Source organism: Pteronotus mesoamericanus, unplaced genomic scaffold (genome assembly GCF_021234165.1).
Source record: "Pteronotus mesoamericanus isolate MK-2021 breed Mesoamerican mustached bat unplaced genomic scaffold, CSHL_Meso_final scaffold_45, whole genome shotgun sequence".
NCBI lineage: Eukaryota > Metazoa > Chordata > Mammalia > Chiroptera > Mormoopidae > Pteronotus > Pteronotus mesoamericanus.
The window spans coordinates 4,889,862-4,910,555 of NW_026555317.1; the positions used below are offsets into that span (position 1 = coordinate 4,889,862).

Below are 20,694 nucleotides of genomic sequence, written 5' to 3' on the forward strand. Positions count from 1 at the left end.
TCCTCCACATTTCTATGTTTTTTTGAGGCCACACACCTTACCCAAATCACTGTGAAATGGTAGATGTCACTTTTTTTTTTTTTTTTTCCATTTAGAGCTTGTATTAGCTATGGAAACTTTTGAAGGTCAGAACAAAGTGAGAATGTCAGCTGATTCTGTGTAAGAAATGTGAGCAAATGAAAAAGTATTTTGAAATTGACGTCTAAGAAAATGTACTCATTTTTATCTGCAGTTATGTGAGTTTGGCAAATTCTTACAGTCATGTGATAACCACCACATCAAGATACAGAACAGTTTCATCACTGTAAGGAATTTTCTCCTACTGTCTCTTTCTGTCAACCTCTCTTCACCAACCATAACCCTGGTTAATGATTCATCTGCTCTCCATCCCTACAATTTTGCCTTTTCCAAAATGTCACATAAATGGGATCATACAGTATGTAGCTCTTGGAGTCTGGTTGTTTTTACTCAGCAGAATGTATTTGGGATTCATTCCTCTTATTGCTTGTATACATATTTTTGTTATTTTTGTTGCTAAGTAGTGTTCCATTGTGTGGATGTAGCCATTCATCAGTTAAAAGACATTGGGATGATTCTAGTTTTTGGAGATTATGAATAAGCTTCTATAAGCAGGTGCTCACAGGTGTGAATATAACGTTTCATTTCTCATGGGTAGTGGGACTGCTGGGTTATATGTTTAACTTTGTAAGAAACTCCCAAATTGTTTTCCAAAGTAGCTGTACTATTTTGTGTTTCCACCAGCCATGTATGAAAGTTCCAGCAGTGTTTCGTCATCACCAGTCCTTGATGTTATTTGTTTGTTTTTAAATTTTATTTTAGTTATTCTGAAATGTTTGCAGCGATATCTCATTATGATTTTACTTATTGTTTTCGTGATGACTAATGATGTTTAGCATCTTTTCAGTTGATGAAGTATATGTTTAAATATTTTGTCCATCTTTAAAATTGGTCTGTTTTCTTATTGTTGAGTTTTGAGAATTTTTATATATCTGGATACATTCCTCTTCTCACATATGTGATTCGAAAATATTTTCTTCCTACTTGTGGCTTGCTTTTCATTCTCTTAGTGCCTTTTATAGAGCAGAAACTTTTTATTTTGATGAAGTCCAATATCAAATTTTTCTTTTATAGATTGCACTTTTGATGTCAAGAGTTGTGTTCGATCATCCCAACCCAAGATAGTTTGTAGATATCAAATATGTTTCATAAATGCTATAGGCTCTTTGATGCTGCCATTCAGCCTCTGCCTGCAATGGTTTGCAAACACTTTCTTTCATTTCCCCCCTGAAGCACTGCCCATGTGAACACACCCACACACTTCAACATTACAAACACAGATTTCCTGTGTCACTGTGACCCCTCCCCTTCCAGGTCTCCTCCCAAAGATCACAAAAGTCACATTTTCCAAAGTATTTTTTATGATGCAAGGGAAAGTGCTGGAAGTTTGGAATAGCCAGTGCTACTTTTGTAGCTGAACACTCCGGGAGGCCATTCTGAATCCTCTTTTGCAAAATGATGCAAGTAGAAAGGCATTCTGGATGCCCACCTCCTAAAAAATACACTCATTCAGCAAAAACTCATGCTATATGTCAATGGAATTTAATCTTCAGGTCAATTAATTATGCTTTTCTACTTGTGTTTTGAAATACCTTCCCATATATTAAAGGAAAGATATGATTTCAGGGCCTCCTCCCACTTTTCTTAGGTCTGATTTGAAGTCAGCCATATCATAGCTGGCACAATAAAAAATGGTAGGAAAGAGGAAAGAAGGAAAGGGTGGAGTTGAGGGAGAAAAAACATGATTCATTCTGAGCACATGAAATTAATTCTTTTTCCCATTTTTAAAATTTCACATTAAAATACAGGGTCCAGCACAAATAACACAACTTTTTTTATTATAAAATCTTTTATTACAAAATCATAAGCATGTAATTCTGTAATATAACAATATCATGCTCAAGCACACCATATGACATTGTAGGTGAAATGTTCAAATAAAAACTATTAGTTATCACACCCATATTATTACCCTACCAACCACACTCAAGCAGGTATTACTTCTGCTGGACCCTGTATCACCAATTCTTTTCTGTGGCCCATGACAATTTATTATAGGGCATGCCAGTTATTTGTTTGATGAATCTCTATTTAGAGCATCTACGGAGGTTAGTGAAATTATTCCCTTAAAATAAAACCCAATCCAAACATTGCAATTACATTTCACCCTGTAAAGTTCTCTTAAGCTATAGGATGTGTCAGGTCAGAGATACTCAAAAATGGGAGTGAATCTTCTGTGTTGCAGTGTTAGTCACAAAGTTACCCATTTGTGGTTCCCCTTCTTCCACTTCCTGTTTGTCCATCTAGCTTCCTGCTTCTTCAGCCTCTGCACCCAAGACTTCAATGTTGAGTGTGTCCTTCAGTGACCATTGGCTGAAAGCAAACACGTGGAGAAACAAACAAACAGAAAGAATGATGCTCTTCTAGTTCTTCCCTGGGTAACAAGAAGTTGGTGTAGAGGCTGTGAGAACTGTCAAGGAGTGGTCAGCCACAAAAAGGCATATTAGGGCCAGGTCTGTGTCTGCTCACCAAGCAGTCAGGGTTAGATAGAGGCACTTTTGTTGCTCGCAGATGCATGCAAACTAAATCCCAATATTTTTGTGAGAACTGCAGGTGATAAAAGGGAAAACCCCAAACCATTTTTTTTTTCAGACAGCTGATAAAGTTTGAGAGTTTAAAAGAGGATGCAGGATGTCAGTGGCAACGTTGCAGGAGAAATTCTGCATTCTGCAAAGCCTCAGTCAAGTACTGTGAAATACAGCCTGAAATGCACAGAAATGCTGGTAAACGACATGATTTGATGACCAAGTAAATTCTCAATAATTTCCCACGAGTCAGTAGTCCTAAGCAAGAAGACATTGACATTGATTTTTTTAAATTTATGTTTCATAAATCTTAGGATGATTTCTTTTGTTAAATCATAAAAATTTTTAACAGCATTGCAAAATATCACAGCGATGAAAATTTTCACACATTCTATAACCCTCAATGATGTGATGTGTTAGAAATGTCAGAAACTTTTTGCTGTGTCACCTTTTTTCTTTGAAGTGTTTCACCCTTATGTAATTCCTCCTTGCACTGCTAGAATACCAAACACTCGGCCTGATTCCTAAAAACTTATGATTCTTCTCATTTTTAGTAGTTGAATTTTCAGGAACATAGAGTATTCTCTCAATTCCTTCCTCCTGGTTAGAGATAGATATCCTTTACCACCTAAGAAAGTAGTCTTCTATTCTTGATAATTAACTTTCTAATATAAATCAATATTGAACTTTGTCAAATGTAAGTTCACAATCTTTTGAAAACATATGGCTTTTTAGTTCTTTTACCTATTGATGTAATAAATCATCTAATAGTTTTCTTAATGTTAAATTACCCTTGTATTCCTGGAGTATTTTAGACACTTGGGATACATAAGTGACAAAATAGGGATAACTCTTAAATTTTGTGTAGTATATGGTCTATTTAAAGTAGTGTTTATAAAACGACTGAAGAATCATTTTTTATTTTTCTATGCCAACTGTTCAGCTCCTCACTACTTCCATGTGGGTTTCTTTTGTATGTGTGGCAAGTAAATATTTATAGTTATTGATCTTTCTTATTATAGCTTTATTGAGGTACAATTTATAGGCCATAAATTATTCTATTATTTGTGTAGAACTCAATGATTTTTACTGAATCTATAACATTATATAGCAATCAGTACAATGTGGTTTTAAAACACTTTTATCATCCCAGAAAGTTCCCTCCTGCCCATTTCCAGTCAATCCCTGCTCTCCGCTTCAGCCCCAGACAACCAACCACTGATCTGCTTTCTGTCCCTAGAGGATTACATTTCTGGGTATTTTTTATATATCGACTCCTAATATGCTTGTCTTTTGCATTCAGCTGCTTTCTCCGAGCATAATACTTTTGAGGTTCATCGTGTTGTAGCCTGTATCAGTATTGCACCCCTTTTCATTTCTGAGCAGTGTTGCGTGGCATGGAGATCCAGTGTCCCGTTTACCCATCGCCAGTTGATGGAGTCTGGATTGTTTCTGGTTTGACCATTATAAATAATGCTGCTGGGAACATTTGCATAGAAGTTTTGTGGACATGCATTTCACTTCTCATGAAGAGATTCCTAGCAGTGGAATTGCTCAGTGGAAAGGTAAGCTTACGTATAACATTGTAAGAAGCATCCAATTTAGAGAGAGTAGCTTTCCCTCTGTTGAGAGAGCTTCTTCATTGCTTTTTCTTTTGGGGGTAGCCCCACGTTAATTGGAAAAGTACTCCCTGTCCTCACTGGTACAGTGACTTTGTTTAGGGGCCAGCAAGACAGGACCACCATTTAGTTCTCTGGCCAGACTCTCAGGGCATGGGCTAAGCTGACAGTAACATGCCCCAGCCAGGCCTCTCTTCTGCGAGCACTTCCAGAAGTGACTCTTGGGGTCTCCATCTGTCCCCCACCCCAGCATTACTGCTCCTTTCGAGGAGTTGCTGCAGATTCTTTCTGGAGCATGTTCTCCCTTTCTGGGGCAGCTGTTGCCTCTATAGACTGAACTGCGGGTTGGTCAGTTCTTCTCTCAGGTCAGTGCCACCATCCGACACTGGAGAGAAATTCTCCCAACAAACACCGTACAGATAGCATTTCCCATTTTCTTTCATTATCACTGAAGTAATTCTTTGGTCATTTCAATGGAAATTTGGAAATGGAATTTTATTGCACTATGAGGTCAAACCGCATGGAATTCCAGGTGGCGGTCCCTTCCTGTGCACCCTCAGAGCAACCCCGTCACGCTCCCTGCCGCATTCCCACTGTCCTTTGCTCTCCCCAAAGACCGTGGTCAGGTTCTACGGTTTCTGTGGTGTCTTGCCTGACAGCCCCAAGCTATACTGGTCCTTTCCTTCCCTGAGCAAGTACTTTTTTTTCTTTTCCCAAATAATGAAACTCTCATTTCTGCTGCCCTTTCTCTACTTGTACACTCTGCATACACTGTGGTAGTAGTAGAAACTGTTATATGCAGAAAATAGAAGAAATTGGGGGCTGAGAAGAACCTTAGCAAGCGTCTTCTTCAAAAGCCTCATTTTCTATATGAAGAAACTAAGCTTTGCACAAGTCATTCTTATTAATGACAATAATAATCATGATAAGCAAATCTATACCTATTTTACATTTCATAAAGGACACCTATATGTTGTATCCTGCTGGTGCAATACCCCATCAGGCACAGAGGGGTGATTTGCCCAAGATGACAGCGCTAGCTCTTGAAATGTAATATTTCAAAATTTTGGGAATTCACTTTGGTTTAGATTCTGTAAATTCTTCCTGACATTGGGACAGATTCCCCTCAGTGATTTCTTCTTTCTTGGCTTCATTTGAGTCTTAAAATGTTTAGATTGGGAGACTCAACCTTCAGGTAACTGAAGAGAAAACTGACATAAAGCTTTCACAAATAACGTTTTTTTAAAATAAAAAATTACAGCAAATAAAAGACGTAAAAATTAGTCATAATTCCACATCTCTGGAAAATAACGAGCCTTGTGTGAATCTTGCCATTACATTTTTCTGTGCTGCACTCCATATGTATTTATACTTTTCCTATGCTACAATATGTGCATATATGTGTATTTTTTTAAAGCAAAATGTAGTCCCCCTGTATATACTATTCTGGAAGAAACAGTTTTTAAGCTTACTGCATGATTCAATGTATTCCCATGTCATTGTAAGCCAATAAAACATCATCGTTAAGGCTGTAAAGTATTTTACTTTATGGCCATTGCACTTCATTTAACTGATTCCATGTTATTGGACATTTAGTGTTTTACATTTATTATGCAATAGTACTGAAGTGAATACCCTTGTAAAGAAACTTAATATATCTATATTATTGCCTTAACTAAATGACTATAAGACTTTCTTGGTTAAAAGGGCATGGGTGTGTTTGCAGTTTTGATACATAAAGTCTGGTTTAGAGTTGGAGAGATACACCCGGAAGATGGAGGGTCTGTAATATTTGGGAACTAAGTAAGGTATTGCCTCAGAATAAATTGGGCACACACCTGTTAAACTGTCAACCCTTGAGTAATAGTTACAGCAGCTTTTGTCTCTCTACCTCCCACCCTGTGTTATTACTGGGACCGCTCAGGAGACCGTCTTTACCCTAATATTAAAATTTACACTCTAACCAGGAACTTATGAAATTACTTGATTGAAAATTACCCAGAGTATGTCTTTTGCCAAATTCATTTTTCTTAATTCAATAAATGCATCCGTAGAGGAATATGTTCTAGGTATAGAACTGGAGTCCTATGTGAGTTGGCAAATTAAGTTTGACATGTCATACCTAAAATAGGATTACTGTTACCAAAGTGGGGTTTGGCTTCTCACTGCCAAACACAGGCATAAGACAAAGGTTGGTGGGGAAGGAAAAAGGTCTTTATTAAAACGTTGCACAATTTGGGAGAGTGGGTGATTCTTTGGCTCCAGGCCAATCTCACACAGATAAAACCCAGCTCCCCCAGGACTAGAAACAGTGTCCAGAAATCCTGCTGCATCCTTATCTGTAGCCTGAAGTTGCTAAGTGGACAGCTCTCTGGCTTCACTCCCCCCTCCCCGGAGCCTGTGTGTGTGGGGCCGGTGCCCCCATTGCCATACCACCTCTTCCCACTCTGGACGCAGGGCTGCTGTCAGACTGGGAGGTTTCTAGGGCCCATTGGTCCGTGTATCCTTTGGCACCAGATAGGGTGAGCAAGAGGAAGGAGTAGGGCTCAGTCTCTGTTCTCCCTCTGTTTAAATCTCTGGGCCCAAAATTCCATGTGCTCTGGAAGGGTCCAGCTTCCTAAGCAAATCCCATCTTTTCCCCCAAGCTACGCACTGGCAGATCTGTACCTCCTCCTGCTGCCATGTTAACCTTCAGGTACATGTGCCTCTGTGATCTCTGGTTTCCTCTTCAATCAGGAACTGGAAGTGGGTAGAAAGCCTTTCCCTTTGTCCATCATGCTCTAGCTTTGAGCAGACTCTGCAAGGCTTCCTCCTGGTGTGTCTCTGCCCTGAGCAGGGAATCTGTCCTCATGCACCTCACTAGCTCGGTTATGGGGGGCCGGGGGCAACACCACTCCGCTTGGAGCATTTCCTGCAACCCCTCCCGCACTCCAGGGAATGCAACCTCTCTTGAGCTGCCTCAGGGCCTCTTCCTCACTTGGGCATTCCATTGCCCACCATCTGGCCAAGTCTTCCTGTATCATTACTACACAAAGTAGTTGGCTGAAAGGTGTTTTATAGGTCAATCAAAAAATTTGGAGTTGAAAATTCATTCAATTTTTTTTTCCATTCTTTTATTTTATAAATGAGGAAATGAAAGCTCACAAAGGCCAAGAGAATTCCACAGCTGGCTTGTATCTGAGCTAGAACTTTAAGCTGAGTCTTTTGATGCCCAATCAAATACACCTTTCACGGCACCATACTGCCTGCCTCTCTACCTCAAGGCCAGTGGAATTATCATTAAGTGCTGACAATCTGTCCTGTTCCAGTGGTAGACTATGGGCTAGCACTTCCTCTAACTTTTGTCATTGCACATATTGATAATCAGTCCCTCCATTCTTTCAAGTGAACCTGTAGTAGGCCTCAGATGACCCAGACTGTTACTCCCATTCACAAGGAATTGTTATGCAAGACAAAGCCTTCTTGCTTTCCTTGCAACTGCTGTTTTTCAAGGTGGGATTGTTCACTCCTCCTTTTCCTACCCTGAGGAATTACACACACACAGAGTCAACACCACTGACTGTTTGAATAAAAGTTGACTTTACAGGAAATACTATCCATAGCTGGAAACATCAGGAGTCCCTCGGTTCTTCCCCTTCATTAACTGATAAAATGACAGTGCAGGGGAAATGGAGGGGCAGAATCTGTCCCGGAGGGAATGTGTACGTGTGTGGTATAACATCTGCATAGTATCACTTTGCTGTGCTCAGAGGAATAGCTAACAGGTCTGGAAAAACAGGCCTGGGAAAAAAAGCAAGTTGAAATTCAGGGTGATAGCTGATGTGTGGAAAAAAAAAAAAACCGCCTAATAGAATCTATTTTGTGAAGCCTAAGAGAATCTTGAAAAAGAGCATATTTCTACACATTTCAAACCTCAACATGGAGAATAAATATAATGGACCCCCATGTATATCTATAACTAAAATTCAACAACAATCAAAATTTTGTCACATTTGCTTTATTTATCCATTTCTTTTTCTTTTCTTTGCTGGGATATTTTAAAGCAAATCTCAGAAACTATGTAATTTTATTCCTCATGCTTAAGTATATACCTTTGAAAATAAGAACACTTGATTTTTTAGCCACCTTTCCTGATCGACCACACTTACCAAAACTAATTAATAATTTATTGGTATCATCTACCTTTTCTCCACAATCTAACTGCCCCAATATTTGATAGAATTTTTTTTATCAGGTTGTAGAATAAGAGAAACTTATTATGACTTGCATGCCGGGCCCATCCCTCTGCAAGAATTGTTCATGGTTCACGCTCTTAGTAGAATTTCAAGGTTAAGGATCACTATTTCTGAAAAACAGTGAAGGCCCCAAGAGTGACATCTGTAAGGCAGGTGCTGGCTAGTAGCCTTGTCAAGGTCTAGTGCTCGATCATTGGTGCCAGCCCTTGAGGATTGCCCTGGCTTGATTGCTGCTGTGAAATACTGGGGCCACAGAATTCATTTTGGTTTATAAAATATAAATATTTTAGGTGTTCTAAAATTCTATTTATTTATGAATGTTAGTGATGAAGCAAAACCTCTGGCCTAGAATAAATGACTAGCTTTGACGATGGAAAGGTCAATACTCCTAATGCCCTCTTGGTTCAGCACACCACTTTACTTCAGAGCGTGTCCCCCAGTCCTGCGCGATGCCAAGTCCTTCCTTAGATGGGTGTCTGGGAAGGCAGTTAGCTTGATGCACAGTTTAACAGCCACAGTGTCTACTTCCAGTTGCCAAATTTTCACTTCACCTTGTGCTGAGGAACAGGCAGCCCCAAGCAGTGTTTAGGAGGAAGCATTCACAATTCTCTAAGTTTCTTGTTATTATGCTTGGCTTCCTGTTATGCAAAGATAGGCAGAGGGGGCCCAGTGAAGTGTTGCAACTGATAGAGACACAGAGCCACAAGAAGCAACTGCTCTGGAAATTCAAACACACAAGCTCCAAACCAACTGTGCACCCAGAGGGGTGGCCCTGGAAGGCAACCTAGGCAGAAGGAATTTGCCAGAGTGCAGAAGATCTTACAAGTCGAAGAAGAAACAGAAAACCATTTCTCTCACTTCTGTCCTTCCTGTCTCCACCCTCACCTCCTCCCTCCCTCTCTCTCTCTCTCTTTCTTTCTCTCCTCTTCACATTGCTATCAAGACCACATTTTTACCTCTTCCTGCAAACGACATAGCTATGTGTGCTTAGTCCCTTTCCAAAGCAGAATATGCTCTTTTAGGCTGTAATGCTCACTTGTCAAACAATGAAGATGATTTCTATAAGCTATAGAACACGGGAAAATTCAACCTGCTCAATTGCTGCAAATGGAAGCAAACAGCAAAGGAACAACACTTAGATATTTCTTTTATTGAAGTTACATAAATTTTTCTTACCCATGAGAGCCTGTGTGGTTGAATTTCAGGTGCACAGAGCAAGCCCCATTGCTGTCCTCAGTCATAGCTTGTTGCCTTTGGCAGGGGGACAAGTTTTTTATACCAGAGTTAAAAACAAAACTTACAATTAAAAAAAAAGAATCCAGGAGAGTAATCACAGGATAACTTTATCCTAAAGTCTAAATTTCCAGTTTTGGAAGAAGAAAATGTTAAAATTTTCCCCACCCTCCTGAATGGTGGGTGATTTTAAATGGAGGGCAGTTTGCCTTGGAGAGGGGATAAAGAAAGAAATACTGGATGTTCTGAAGTTAAAAACCTAATTTTCTCCTATGTGGACCATCTTCCCATAGTGCTATAACTGGACAGACTGAGCATTGGCATGTGTATGGTGTGTGGAAGACACACGCAGGGGTTGTGTGTGTGTGCAGGGTGTACAAATCCCTGTTTATCAGGGAGGCAGTGACGATGGGCCTGCTGTTTCACGCGTTCCCCAGCAGCTGCCTTCTCAGCTGGGGTGGGGCGCAGGCTGTGAACCGGGCTATGACTTGAGCACTGGGTCCATTTTGGGTTAGTTCAGTGTTCCTCCCTCCCACGCCTCAGCCACACTGGGCTTTGGTCAGAATCCTTAGGTCTCTTCAAATGAGCTTGGGCAGAGAGCTAGTAAGACATAGCAGGACCACCTAATATGTCCATTTTCCTGTTAGGGTATCAGTACAGCCTGGGTGATGGACTTGAGGTTTCAGGGCCATTGCGTTGTCACTGCTTTTTCAAGGTCTGCTAAGCCTTGCTGAGCATATGTTAGACGGGGTAAAAAAAACCCACAAAATTGTTTATACATAATATTAAGGCAAAATGGGTGGAAGCTGAGGCAAGTGTCTTGTGGGATGGGTTGGGAGTAACCCAAAGATGGCTTTGTTCCCTTCCCAGAGGAGGAGAGGTGCTGTCTCTCCTTCACTTGACTCTGTCCAACCCTGTGAATTATTACACATTGATTTTGAATTTAGGTGCCTCTTTCATCACTAGAACACATGCTTCTCTGGGGACTGCATGACCTGGATATGCATATTGAGCTTTGAAATCAGATTTCTAGGCATGTAACTGGGGCAGACCAATTCACTTCTCTGAGCTTTAGTTCCTTCTCTGTAACGCAAGGATGACAATATGGTTCTTCCCTTAAAGCATTAGTGTGATCACTAAATGGAACTAGGCTTATAAATTGTTTGCATTGTGGCACATGGTATATACTCAATAAACATATCACTCTTGATGTGGATTATTATTACATCAGTAATGACAACTTCTACTGGCCAGTCTACTCGAGTGGGCCGTAGGGAGCCTATCTAAAAACCTCACATGTAGGTAAATTGGTCAATGTTTGTTGCAAATATAAAATACATGATAGTGATTCACATTTCATTCTAAAATGTTTATTTTATTCACTCAGCTATTATTTATTGGGTAACTTCAATTGGCCAGATGTTTTTCTAGGAGGTATGGTTAGATTGATGAAGAAAATCTGTAAAACCCCCTGCCCATGAGAACCTACTTTCTGATGGTTGAGCTTCCTTTCCACATTCTTCTTTTTTTTTTTTCATGTTTATTGATTTGAGAGAGAGAGGGAGAGAGAAACATTGATTGGTTGCCTCCCATATGTGCCCTGTACTCTGACCACAGATTAAACCCACAACCTAGGTACATGCCATGACAGGGAAGCAAATCCCCAACCATTCGGTATATGGGGACAACACTCCAACCAACTGAGTCACCTTGTCAGGGCCCATTTTATATTCTTCATCGGTGGTACTCTTCCCTTTCTGATTTTATCAGAAAAAAAAGGTCTCAATGAGATGCTTATCTCTCCTTAACACTGTGGTTCAAGATCGATTGCTAATCCCCTCTTTTTCATGCAAGGAGACTATCATCAAATAGGCTGCAATTGAAGCAGCCATTGGACACATTTTTTGTCTGTTAGGGTACACAGTAAATATTTGAAATCCCACACGTCTTGAGTTTACTAATTTAGAGGGTTTATTCTATTTTTTAAACCATGCCTTGTGCATAAGAAATACCTGATAAATTTTTTGATTGATTAATTAAAGGGATAAGAAAGACAAGTTTCTTTGTTGAAGAGAACCCATCCTCTGAATCTTTTATTTGAACATTATTTTTTCTCCATATAATGTATGCACACATGTGCGCATACACACACAGGCATACACTCCCTTTCTTCATTCCTCCCAATGAACTTTTCTGAGACAGACACCGGATTGTCCTCAGGATACTTTAGTGAACAATACATGGTCCTTGTCCTCAATAACCTTTTTATAACTCCAGCTCCTTATACCCTGCAGACATGCAGTAGAAGCATAATGATGTTTATTCCTGAGGTCACAGAGTGAGCCTTCAGCTTACCTTTGTAGTCCAGTACACCTTTCTGAGAGAGACAGAAAAGATCACAAACTCAAATACTTCTTTAAAAAGGACTTCTTGCTTTTGAGTGATGCTGTATATCCTTAAATAGCCTCTAGCAGAGCATGTAAGGTTGTGTAAGTGTGCACTGTACAAGGGTCTTAGCAAAAAGGCTGAGTAGGGATGAAACCCAGCTGGTGCTCCTCTCATCAAGCTGTTACCCTAGTGCATGGCTGCATCCATCCACTCGAAGGCAGAGGAAACTATTTCTCAACCCAAAAGCACCATCTGTTCCCCAAGGGTGTGAAATGGGGAGAACTGGCCCTAGATCTTTACTTGGCACAGGATGATAGCCTCTTTCCTTCCATTTCCCTTCCAGGTTGCAACCCCCTGTACCATCGCCAAGCTCTTGCGGATAATGGATTTTCTCGATGCACTTTGTTTCTTTCATACTTAGTGCAAGCTCTCTTTAAAGTCCCAAAGGAAATACAGGAAAAGTATCCTTTTCTGTCTTGTATCTAAGTTCATCTCTATAGCTTCAAGTTAAACATGCTTCCCTTGATGCTAGTGTCTTTTATGCTCATTCTTCTCTTCGGTTTCTAAACACCTATTTTGTTTCTTTTCAGATCTGAGATTTTCATGTTGCTCAAAACTCCTGGTTTTCCATTGTACTTCTTTTTTCTCCCTAACTTCTTTCTTAATCCACAGGCTTTACTTGTCAAAACCAGAACTCTAGGGAAGTCTAAGCTCTTAGTCCACCCTCACATTTCATCATGCCCAGAGCTTGATGCCCTACCTGTTCTCACCTACCCTATTCTCTGACTTCCTTCCCTACTTCCATGAGCAGGTCTCCCAGGTCTATGAGCTACTTCGGGCCAGAGTTGTGTCTGGTTGATCTTGTATCCCAGAACCCAACAGTGTCCCTGATCCATGCCAGTGCTTAGCCAATGTGTGTCGAATGAGTGGCTAGAGAAGACTGCCTTACCTGGGCCTCTTAAACCCCAAATCTCACAAAGGTATTTGCCTCCCCATCCTCCTTGTTCAGCCAGCTGCTGAGGTCTGGTGGTTTGCTTCACAGAGGCCTCTCTTATTATTTCCTTTTCCACTGCCACCATCCTAATTCACACTCTGGATTTGCACTTGGAATATTATATAATGTTCAGCTAGCCTTCCCTTTTTTTCTCTCTCTCTCTCTCTTGTTCATCCCTTCTTTCTTTTCTTTCCTTTAATATAAAAATGAGTTCATACTATACTAATAATGCTAATAATAATAGCTTCCATTTATAATGGCTATGTTTTAAGAAGCAGATATTGGCTGGAGTCTTTCTACTTATCATTATTGATTCTTACAGATTAGCCACCCCACAAGGTACATATTATTATCACAATTTCACAGAGGAGGAAACAAACCCTCAGAGATAGAACATGACTCACCCAAGGCTGTATATGTAGAAGCCTGTGCCCTATTTCACCTTGCTTGTGGGGTATACAAGGGTGAGCAAGCCCAAAACATCAAAGCAGAGTCCCTGTCTTCTTAGAGGTAGTGGAGAGGGAAGACAGTAAGAAAAAGGGCAAGGCAGGAATGCTTTGATGGACATATGAACCCAGTTAAGAAGTAACAGAGCCCAGGGAGTAATTGAGTCTGGGTGGGCTGAGAAGGTAGGGCCTGAAGGAAATCTTGAAAGATGAACAATAGCTTTTCAAGAGGTCAAATTAGAGGCAGATGGGCATGGGTGGGAGGATATTCCTGCAAAAGGAATAGCTTATTGTAATGGATGATGTTCATGATGGGTATGGAGGAAGAGTAGGGAATGCAGTAGGAAAACCACAAGGGACTCTAAACCCCATGGTAGGGAGTTCAGCCTTCATATTTTAAGACAAAATGTTAGAGGGTCATCAGAGGCTTTTAGGCAGGAGAATAACATTATCAGATTTGTGTTTTAAAAGGACCATGTCAGAGACAATGTCTGGCAATGGACTAGAGGTGGGTCTGATAGGAAGGAGATAGGTCAGAGAACTGTTGTAGAAATCCAGGAAAAAGATAGAAAGGGGGGAACCCAGGTCAGGGTAATGAGGAAAAGAAAACTGGATCAGGAAAAAAAGGAGTTTTTGATTGTGATGACTCTAGGAATGGGCTATCTTTCTGGTTTGGTTGGTTGGCTGGAAGAGGTCACTCACATCACATCACATAGACCAGTGGAGGCAAAGCAGGCTTGGGTGTATTTATTGGTGCAACACAGGGGAACAGTGGGAGGAGAGGAGGGGAAGGTGGTAAGTTCAACTAACATCATGATGACCTTGAGATTCTCATGAAGGCTCCCGCAGACAATTGGATAGATGGGTCTGCAGCTCAGGAGAGGGTTCTTGGGTGACAGCATATAAATTCTATTCTCTTTTGAAACATGGTTCCTAGACTAACGCACTTCTCTTGTCAGCATATTGAGAAAATACCTTTAGTAGTTTCTCCAGCTTTCAATGAACTATTTCCATCTCACCCACAAATTTGGAATCATCGTTAAAATAGAATCTAAACTGAGACAGAGTTAAGAACAGAAAGAAGGACTAGCTCAAAAGTAGACCCTAGAAGATTTTGTGATTGATTATTTTGCAGCGGGCGGGGATCAGAGGATGGGAAGATAAAGAAAGGAAGTGATAATGCTTCTCAAGCTGACCTTTTGACCTTTCTATCTATACTTCCTTAATTTTCTCTTGATCCAACTTGAAGCAAAAAAACCATCCAACTTCTGCAGAAACAGCATTCCTGGGAATGTACACTTCTCTCATTTCTCTTCTTTCCTTTCTGGTGCCCTCACTCTCCTGCACACTAAAGTTCAGAATACGCAGTACAATTATTGAACTTGTCTGTATTTTATCATGGGCCTCCCTTGCTAAAGTATGTGAAATGACTCTCTATTATCTTTTAGATCAAGGTTGGACTTCTCACTCTGCCACCTGAAGCTACTTTTTCTCCAGCTTGATTTCTCTATTTGATGAGATGCTGCCCAATATTTATGACCTATTTTGTCCCATGTTTAGTAACGATAACACCCATGTTCTGGGAAGTGCTGACCAATAAAACTTTCTGACATGATGGATATGTTCTTTATCTGTGTTGTCCACCCTATGGGGTTACTGAGCACTTGAAATGTGGCTGTTATGACTGAATAACTGAATTTCATTTATTTTAACTCATTTTCATGTACATAGTCACTCATGGCAATTGTCTACTGTACTGAACAGCACAATGCTAGGGGCTGTTCTTTTTCTTTCTATTAGAATAAAGGGGGGTTTCTGACTTAATGGGCCTTCATTTCCCCCTTCCCCAGAGTGTTCTGCATCTGACTTCCCATCTTGCCTCCTTGGTCTGTCTGCAGCCCCCTCTCCAGCCCACAACCTGGTTCAGAAACCCTTCCCAAAGGGCTGGGAGCATGCATTCAGTGTGCAACCTCTGGATCACAAGCAAAGCTTATCATAGTTATTATTTTCATTATGAGAAATAGTTCCATTAATAGTAACGGATTTCTTTGTTTACTTTATCCGGGAACAAGTCACACCCACAAAGAGAGACTGTTCAAAAGAACTAATAAGGAAAGTTAGTCAAAACTAATCAAACTCAAGGCCCAGCAGGCTTTCTTCCTTGATATTTCAGTCATCTCATGATATGCCTGGCTGATGAGCAATGCCGAGGGCTGGGGTGAAACATGGCCTTGAATAGGACAGAAAGTTCCCCTGCTTAGTCACTGGCTCATTGAAGCCCCAGACATCCTCTCCCCCTTGTTTGGGACTGATGTTAGCAGTGTGGAGCGCTAGGTACTGAGCCATCCACACTCTAACCTTTAACGCATGACCCAGTGACCACATACCACCTACACGGGGGATGATGACAGGCACTCAAGAAATGCTGGGTGGATGTATTGGTGAACAGCAAGCACCATATCTGGAATATAAAAGTTAGTCAAGGCCTTGACAATATGTGGGCCGACAAGGTGGCATCCAAGCCCCTCTTGGCCAAATCTAAGAACATTAGATCCTCATACCTACCTTTGCTAGGCCATTCTGCAATGCACAGATGCTTCTAGAGGGGGGTTTTGTTTTTATGTGTGTTTGTTTTTGCCACAACAGAACAGAAAATATTTTCTCAAAACTAACAATAAAATAATATCGCAGCAATGAGTTCTTCTGTGCTGAGTTAATTCTCTTCAATCTACAGTGTCTTTTTGGCTCCTGCTCCCCCCAACCCACTTCTTTAATGCTGCTGGAGACCTTTAGTTTCTCCTATCTCCTCTAGTGGTTTTAACGATTTCCCTGGGTCTCTCGGTGTAGCCCATGAAGTCCAAGTCTTTGTATTCATCAGGTGGCATCTGTCTGTTTTCCTTCTCTCCTGTGCTGGCTTCATGTGGTAACATAATCCCCCAGAAACCAAATGAAGAATCTGCATTATGCCCCTGCTAGAAAAGGTCCTCCCTCCCGAGTCTAATGTTACTTTTGTAACCATGAAACTAAAGCAATAGGAAAAGTGCTCCAGCACTGTTCCAGGGCAATAGTTTCATGGTTACAAAAGTCACACTGGGCTGGGCCACACAGAGGCTATATGAAGGTGGGGAGAATCCCCCAGCATTTGCCACAATGTCTCTTCCACTGTGTGTGTGTGTGTGTGTGTGTGTGTGTGTGTGTGTGTGTGTGTGAACCATTCTTTTCAGCTCTCCCTACTACTTACTCTCTTTCTAGGACAGATATGACTCTTTGCAGGTTACAGTCTCAGACCTAGAGAAACACAGAGCTGTATACAGTTCTTTGGATTCTTTCCTCTCCATTGTATTTCTGCTGAAACCCTCCTATGTTTCCTTCAGATCATTTGTGCAGCCTTAGAATAAGTGATTAGCCCATGTCTGTTCTATGTGTTACAGATGGAAGATTTGGAAGACGGCAGTTAACTAAAAAAATTTAGCTGGGATTCCAGGACCCGCAGATGTAAAGCAAACTTTTTGTAATCATGCTGACAAATTGTCATCAAAATGTCAAATTACTTTTTACTACAGTTGAGTATATGCACTCTTATGATGATGTCTGTCCAATAGGAGGCTGTTGAATCAAATGTGTCTTGTCCCTTATGTACAACATAGTTTGACCTCTGCAGTCCCTGGTGGGAGGTAAGGGGTGACTGCAAGCTGGCATCTGAGAATAAAGGTATGTGACAAGAACTCAAACCCCTTGTGAGGGTCCAAGGAGCCCAGTTAAGGCAGAGTCCTCATCAGATGGCTATTCAGGATTGAAAGTTGACACATGTAAACAGGGTGGTAACTGTGGATGCAATTAGAACTGATGGAAGAAAGATTCTGTAAAGCCACATAAGATTTTGGTAATTGAAAGTATGCCGTGAACATAAATAGAGGTTGAAAACCACAGGCCTAGAATGGGATAGAAAGAAAGGAACACAAAGCAATGGGAAAAGTTGACAGTTCAATGCATTAGAGATAGGGATGAAAGAAGAGAGAAAGCTTGATGATGGAGTGACATTATGAAATGAAGAGAGAAGTTTAAGGAGCTTCCAAAGCTGATCTCCATCCTCGCAGTAAGAAGTAAAGTTAGCTGTTGATAAAAATGAGTAACATGTGCTACATTGGCCCAGAGGTTGTGCTAAGGGGCTTATATATGTAAGCTTGTTTAATCTTCACAACAATTCCACAGAGAAGGGGTTATTATTATCCTAGTTTAACCAGTGAGGAAACTGAGACACAGAGAAGTTGCACAATGGACTCAGGGTGAAATTGCCAGGAAGCGAAGAACTGGTCTCTAACAAGGTGAAATGCAATGTGGGGAGAGCTGAGCTGGCTAAGTTCAGTTGTGGATGTTCTGGGAACTGGCAAAAGCTGAACAAAGGCATTGGAAGATGGAGACTTCCTCCAGCAGAGAGGAATGTAGACACTGGGGCCTGGCAAGTGTGGAGCACCACGCAAGGTCAAGGAGATAAGGAGCTCCAGCATAGTTTCGAGGGCACTGTTGAATGTCTGGGAAAGAAGGAAGGGGAGGCTCAGAAGACATTTTGAAATGGGACGACAGGCAAGGTGATTCATAAATGTGTAGGAAAGAAAAGGAGAGCGTTGTACTGGATGGAAAGGACTGTGGAGGCAAACGGGACATCTGGCCCTGATCCAATGACAGGCAGAGTTCTTATGTAAAAACAAAAGGCAACAACACGATGCAGTGGGCTAAGGGGCCTGGATTCAAATTCTGCATCTGCCTTCTGTTAGCTGATTCATTTTCCTTTCTAATGCCTCTGTGCTGCAGCCGCATGGGAGGGGCACTCTAATTGAAAAGGGAGCAGCTACCGGGAGGCTCTTGGTCCAGCAGAAAAGGCTGTAAACACTCTCAGTGGACAGGGGACAGAATGGCCCTCAATGACACTCGTCAGGAAAATTCAGGAGGTGCCAGTTTCCTGCATGCTGGCTGCGTGGACAGCGCCTGGGTTTTGCGGTCCGCCAGGGAAGGACTCTATTTGACAGTGAGGCCAGAGCGACGCACAGGAGCTCCTCCTCGGAGAAGAATGCCCGGCAGTTTCCGGCGCCTGTGCAGCTGTGTGGGGCTCACCCTGCACCCTCAGAGCGAGGCATTATTTTCTCCCCTTTCTTGTCAGATACTGACTCCCACGCAGGAAAAAGGAAGCACCTTTTGTCAGATGCTGCGGCCACTTCCTCTTCAGAAGTCTCCAGCCAATGTTTCGCTTTGCAGAATGAGGGGGCCGACCCCAGCTGCCGGACTGCGTGTGCACTGGCCGCTGGCTCTCACCTCCTACTAGGTCGCAGTTCGGCCTCGTCGGGAGCAGTTGGCTCTCTGGGTCGCCGGGGATTTTCTCTGATACAGACCTGGACCTTTGAGCTGGACCTGGCTGGGGATCCACCCACCTCTCGGCCCCCTCGGGGGTTCCTCTCTCATCTCTCCACCCACTCTTTGCACACTGCTTCATGTCCCTCAGTCAGACTGCCTGTGTGTTCCTCCCCACAGCTCGGTCCAAGAGTGTGATGACCGGTGAGCCGATGGCGGCCTTCCACGCGTCATCCACTCCCAACCCGCTGGAAAGGCCTATCAAGATGGGCTGGCTGAAGAAACAGAGGTCCATCGTGAAAAACTGGCAGCAGAGGTACTTCGTGCTGAGGGCACAGCAGCTCTACTACTACAAGGACGAAGAGGACACGAAGCCACAGGTACCAGCCAGGCTGTCTCTACCGATTCCCAGGGCTCTCTGTCCAGGCACGCAGGAGGCGGGTGTGGAGCGCACTTAAATTGCTGTCAACTCTCTGGGGCCTTCTTCCTAGGACTAGACACACATTTATCTGAGAGGAGGTTACTCTCTCCTTTTCAGCATTTTCTAGTCACATATCCTGAGCTGAAAAGATGGCAGGGTGATCCTCCTCCAGGAAGCCCTGAGATGAACACTGTGGGACTTCCTAAATGCAGCTCTAAGGCACAGCTGGCAACATGGTCTTGATGGTAATGCTGAGTATGAGGGCTTAGAGAGAGTGGATTTGGGTTCAGGAAAATTGATTTGGGGATTTTCATTTATTTGTTCGTTCACTCAATATTTATTGAGCACCTATTATGTGCCAGACCATGTTCTGGGTACTTGAAATAAACCAGTGAGTAAAATAAATAAAAAGCTTTGCCATGTCAAATGTAGAAGATGAGGGGAAAGGCAGAGCAAAAACAGAAGGAATAATAAAATTTATGTAGTATGTTAGAAAATCACTAGTTCTATGAGGAAAAAATAGAATCGGTTAACAGTGGGTCAAGCGTTTGCGAGAGGTGTTACAAGTTTGAAAAGGATGGTCAAAATGATCCTATGAAAAGGGTGACATCTGAGCAAAGACTAAGGAGGAAAGACAGGAAGTCAGGCAGATCTTGGGGAAAGAGCACATTAGGCAGAAGGAATAGCCAGTGCAAAGGCCCTGAGTTGGAGCATGTCTGACATGTGTGGGGAAAAGCAAAGGGGTCAGTGTGTGGTCAGCAGAGCTAAGGACCGAGAGAATCAGAGGTGCTGAGGTCAGACAGGTGGGGGGATGGATGAAGGGCTGGGACACATTGCAAAGGACGTTGTATGTCATGTTAAGGACTTGAGTGTTTACACTGAAGGTGATGGGCAGAAAGGGGGAAATTCTTTGTCTTATGTTGTAAAAAGATGGCCCTGGACACAGTGTTCAAAAATAGATTCAACACCAGAGGGAGGAGGCACAAGGTGAGAGGTTATGATGTTTAGAATCTCAGTGGGAGCTGTGGGCTAGAGGAAAACGATCAGATTCCCGATACACTTTGAAAGTACAGCTAACAGGATTTCCTGGTGTACTGAATGGGGCTAGAGAGGGCTTTGATCGTGAACTTTGGGCCTAGATCTTTTATTTTTTGATCCTTGCTGAGGATATGTTTATTGATTTAAGAGAGAGAGAGGGAGAGAAACATTGATGTGAGAAGACACACAGCGATCAGTTGTCTCCTGTATGTTCCCCAACCTAAGAATGAACCCATGACCTAGGTTTGTACCTTGACCGGGAATTCAACCTGCAACGTTTTTGTATAGGGGACGACACTCCAACCAACTGA

General features: G+C 42.0%; 1 protein-coding gene across 1 annotated transcript in view; it reads left to right on the forward strand.

Moving 5' to 3' along the window:
- ARHGAP25 (Rho GTPase activating protein 25) overlaps positions 1-20,694 on the forward strand; it is an 84,177-nt gene that overhangs the window by 20,764 nt on the left and 42,719 nt on the right. Inside the window, exon 2 of the mRNA XM_054593497.1 lies at positions 19,105-19,304. Coding sequence (XP_054449472.1) covers positions 19,105-19,304 — 200 coding nt within the window. The remainder of the gene's footprint in view (positions 1-19,104; positions 19,305-20,694) is intronic.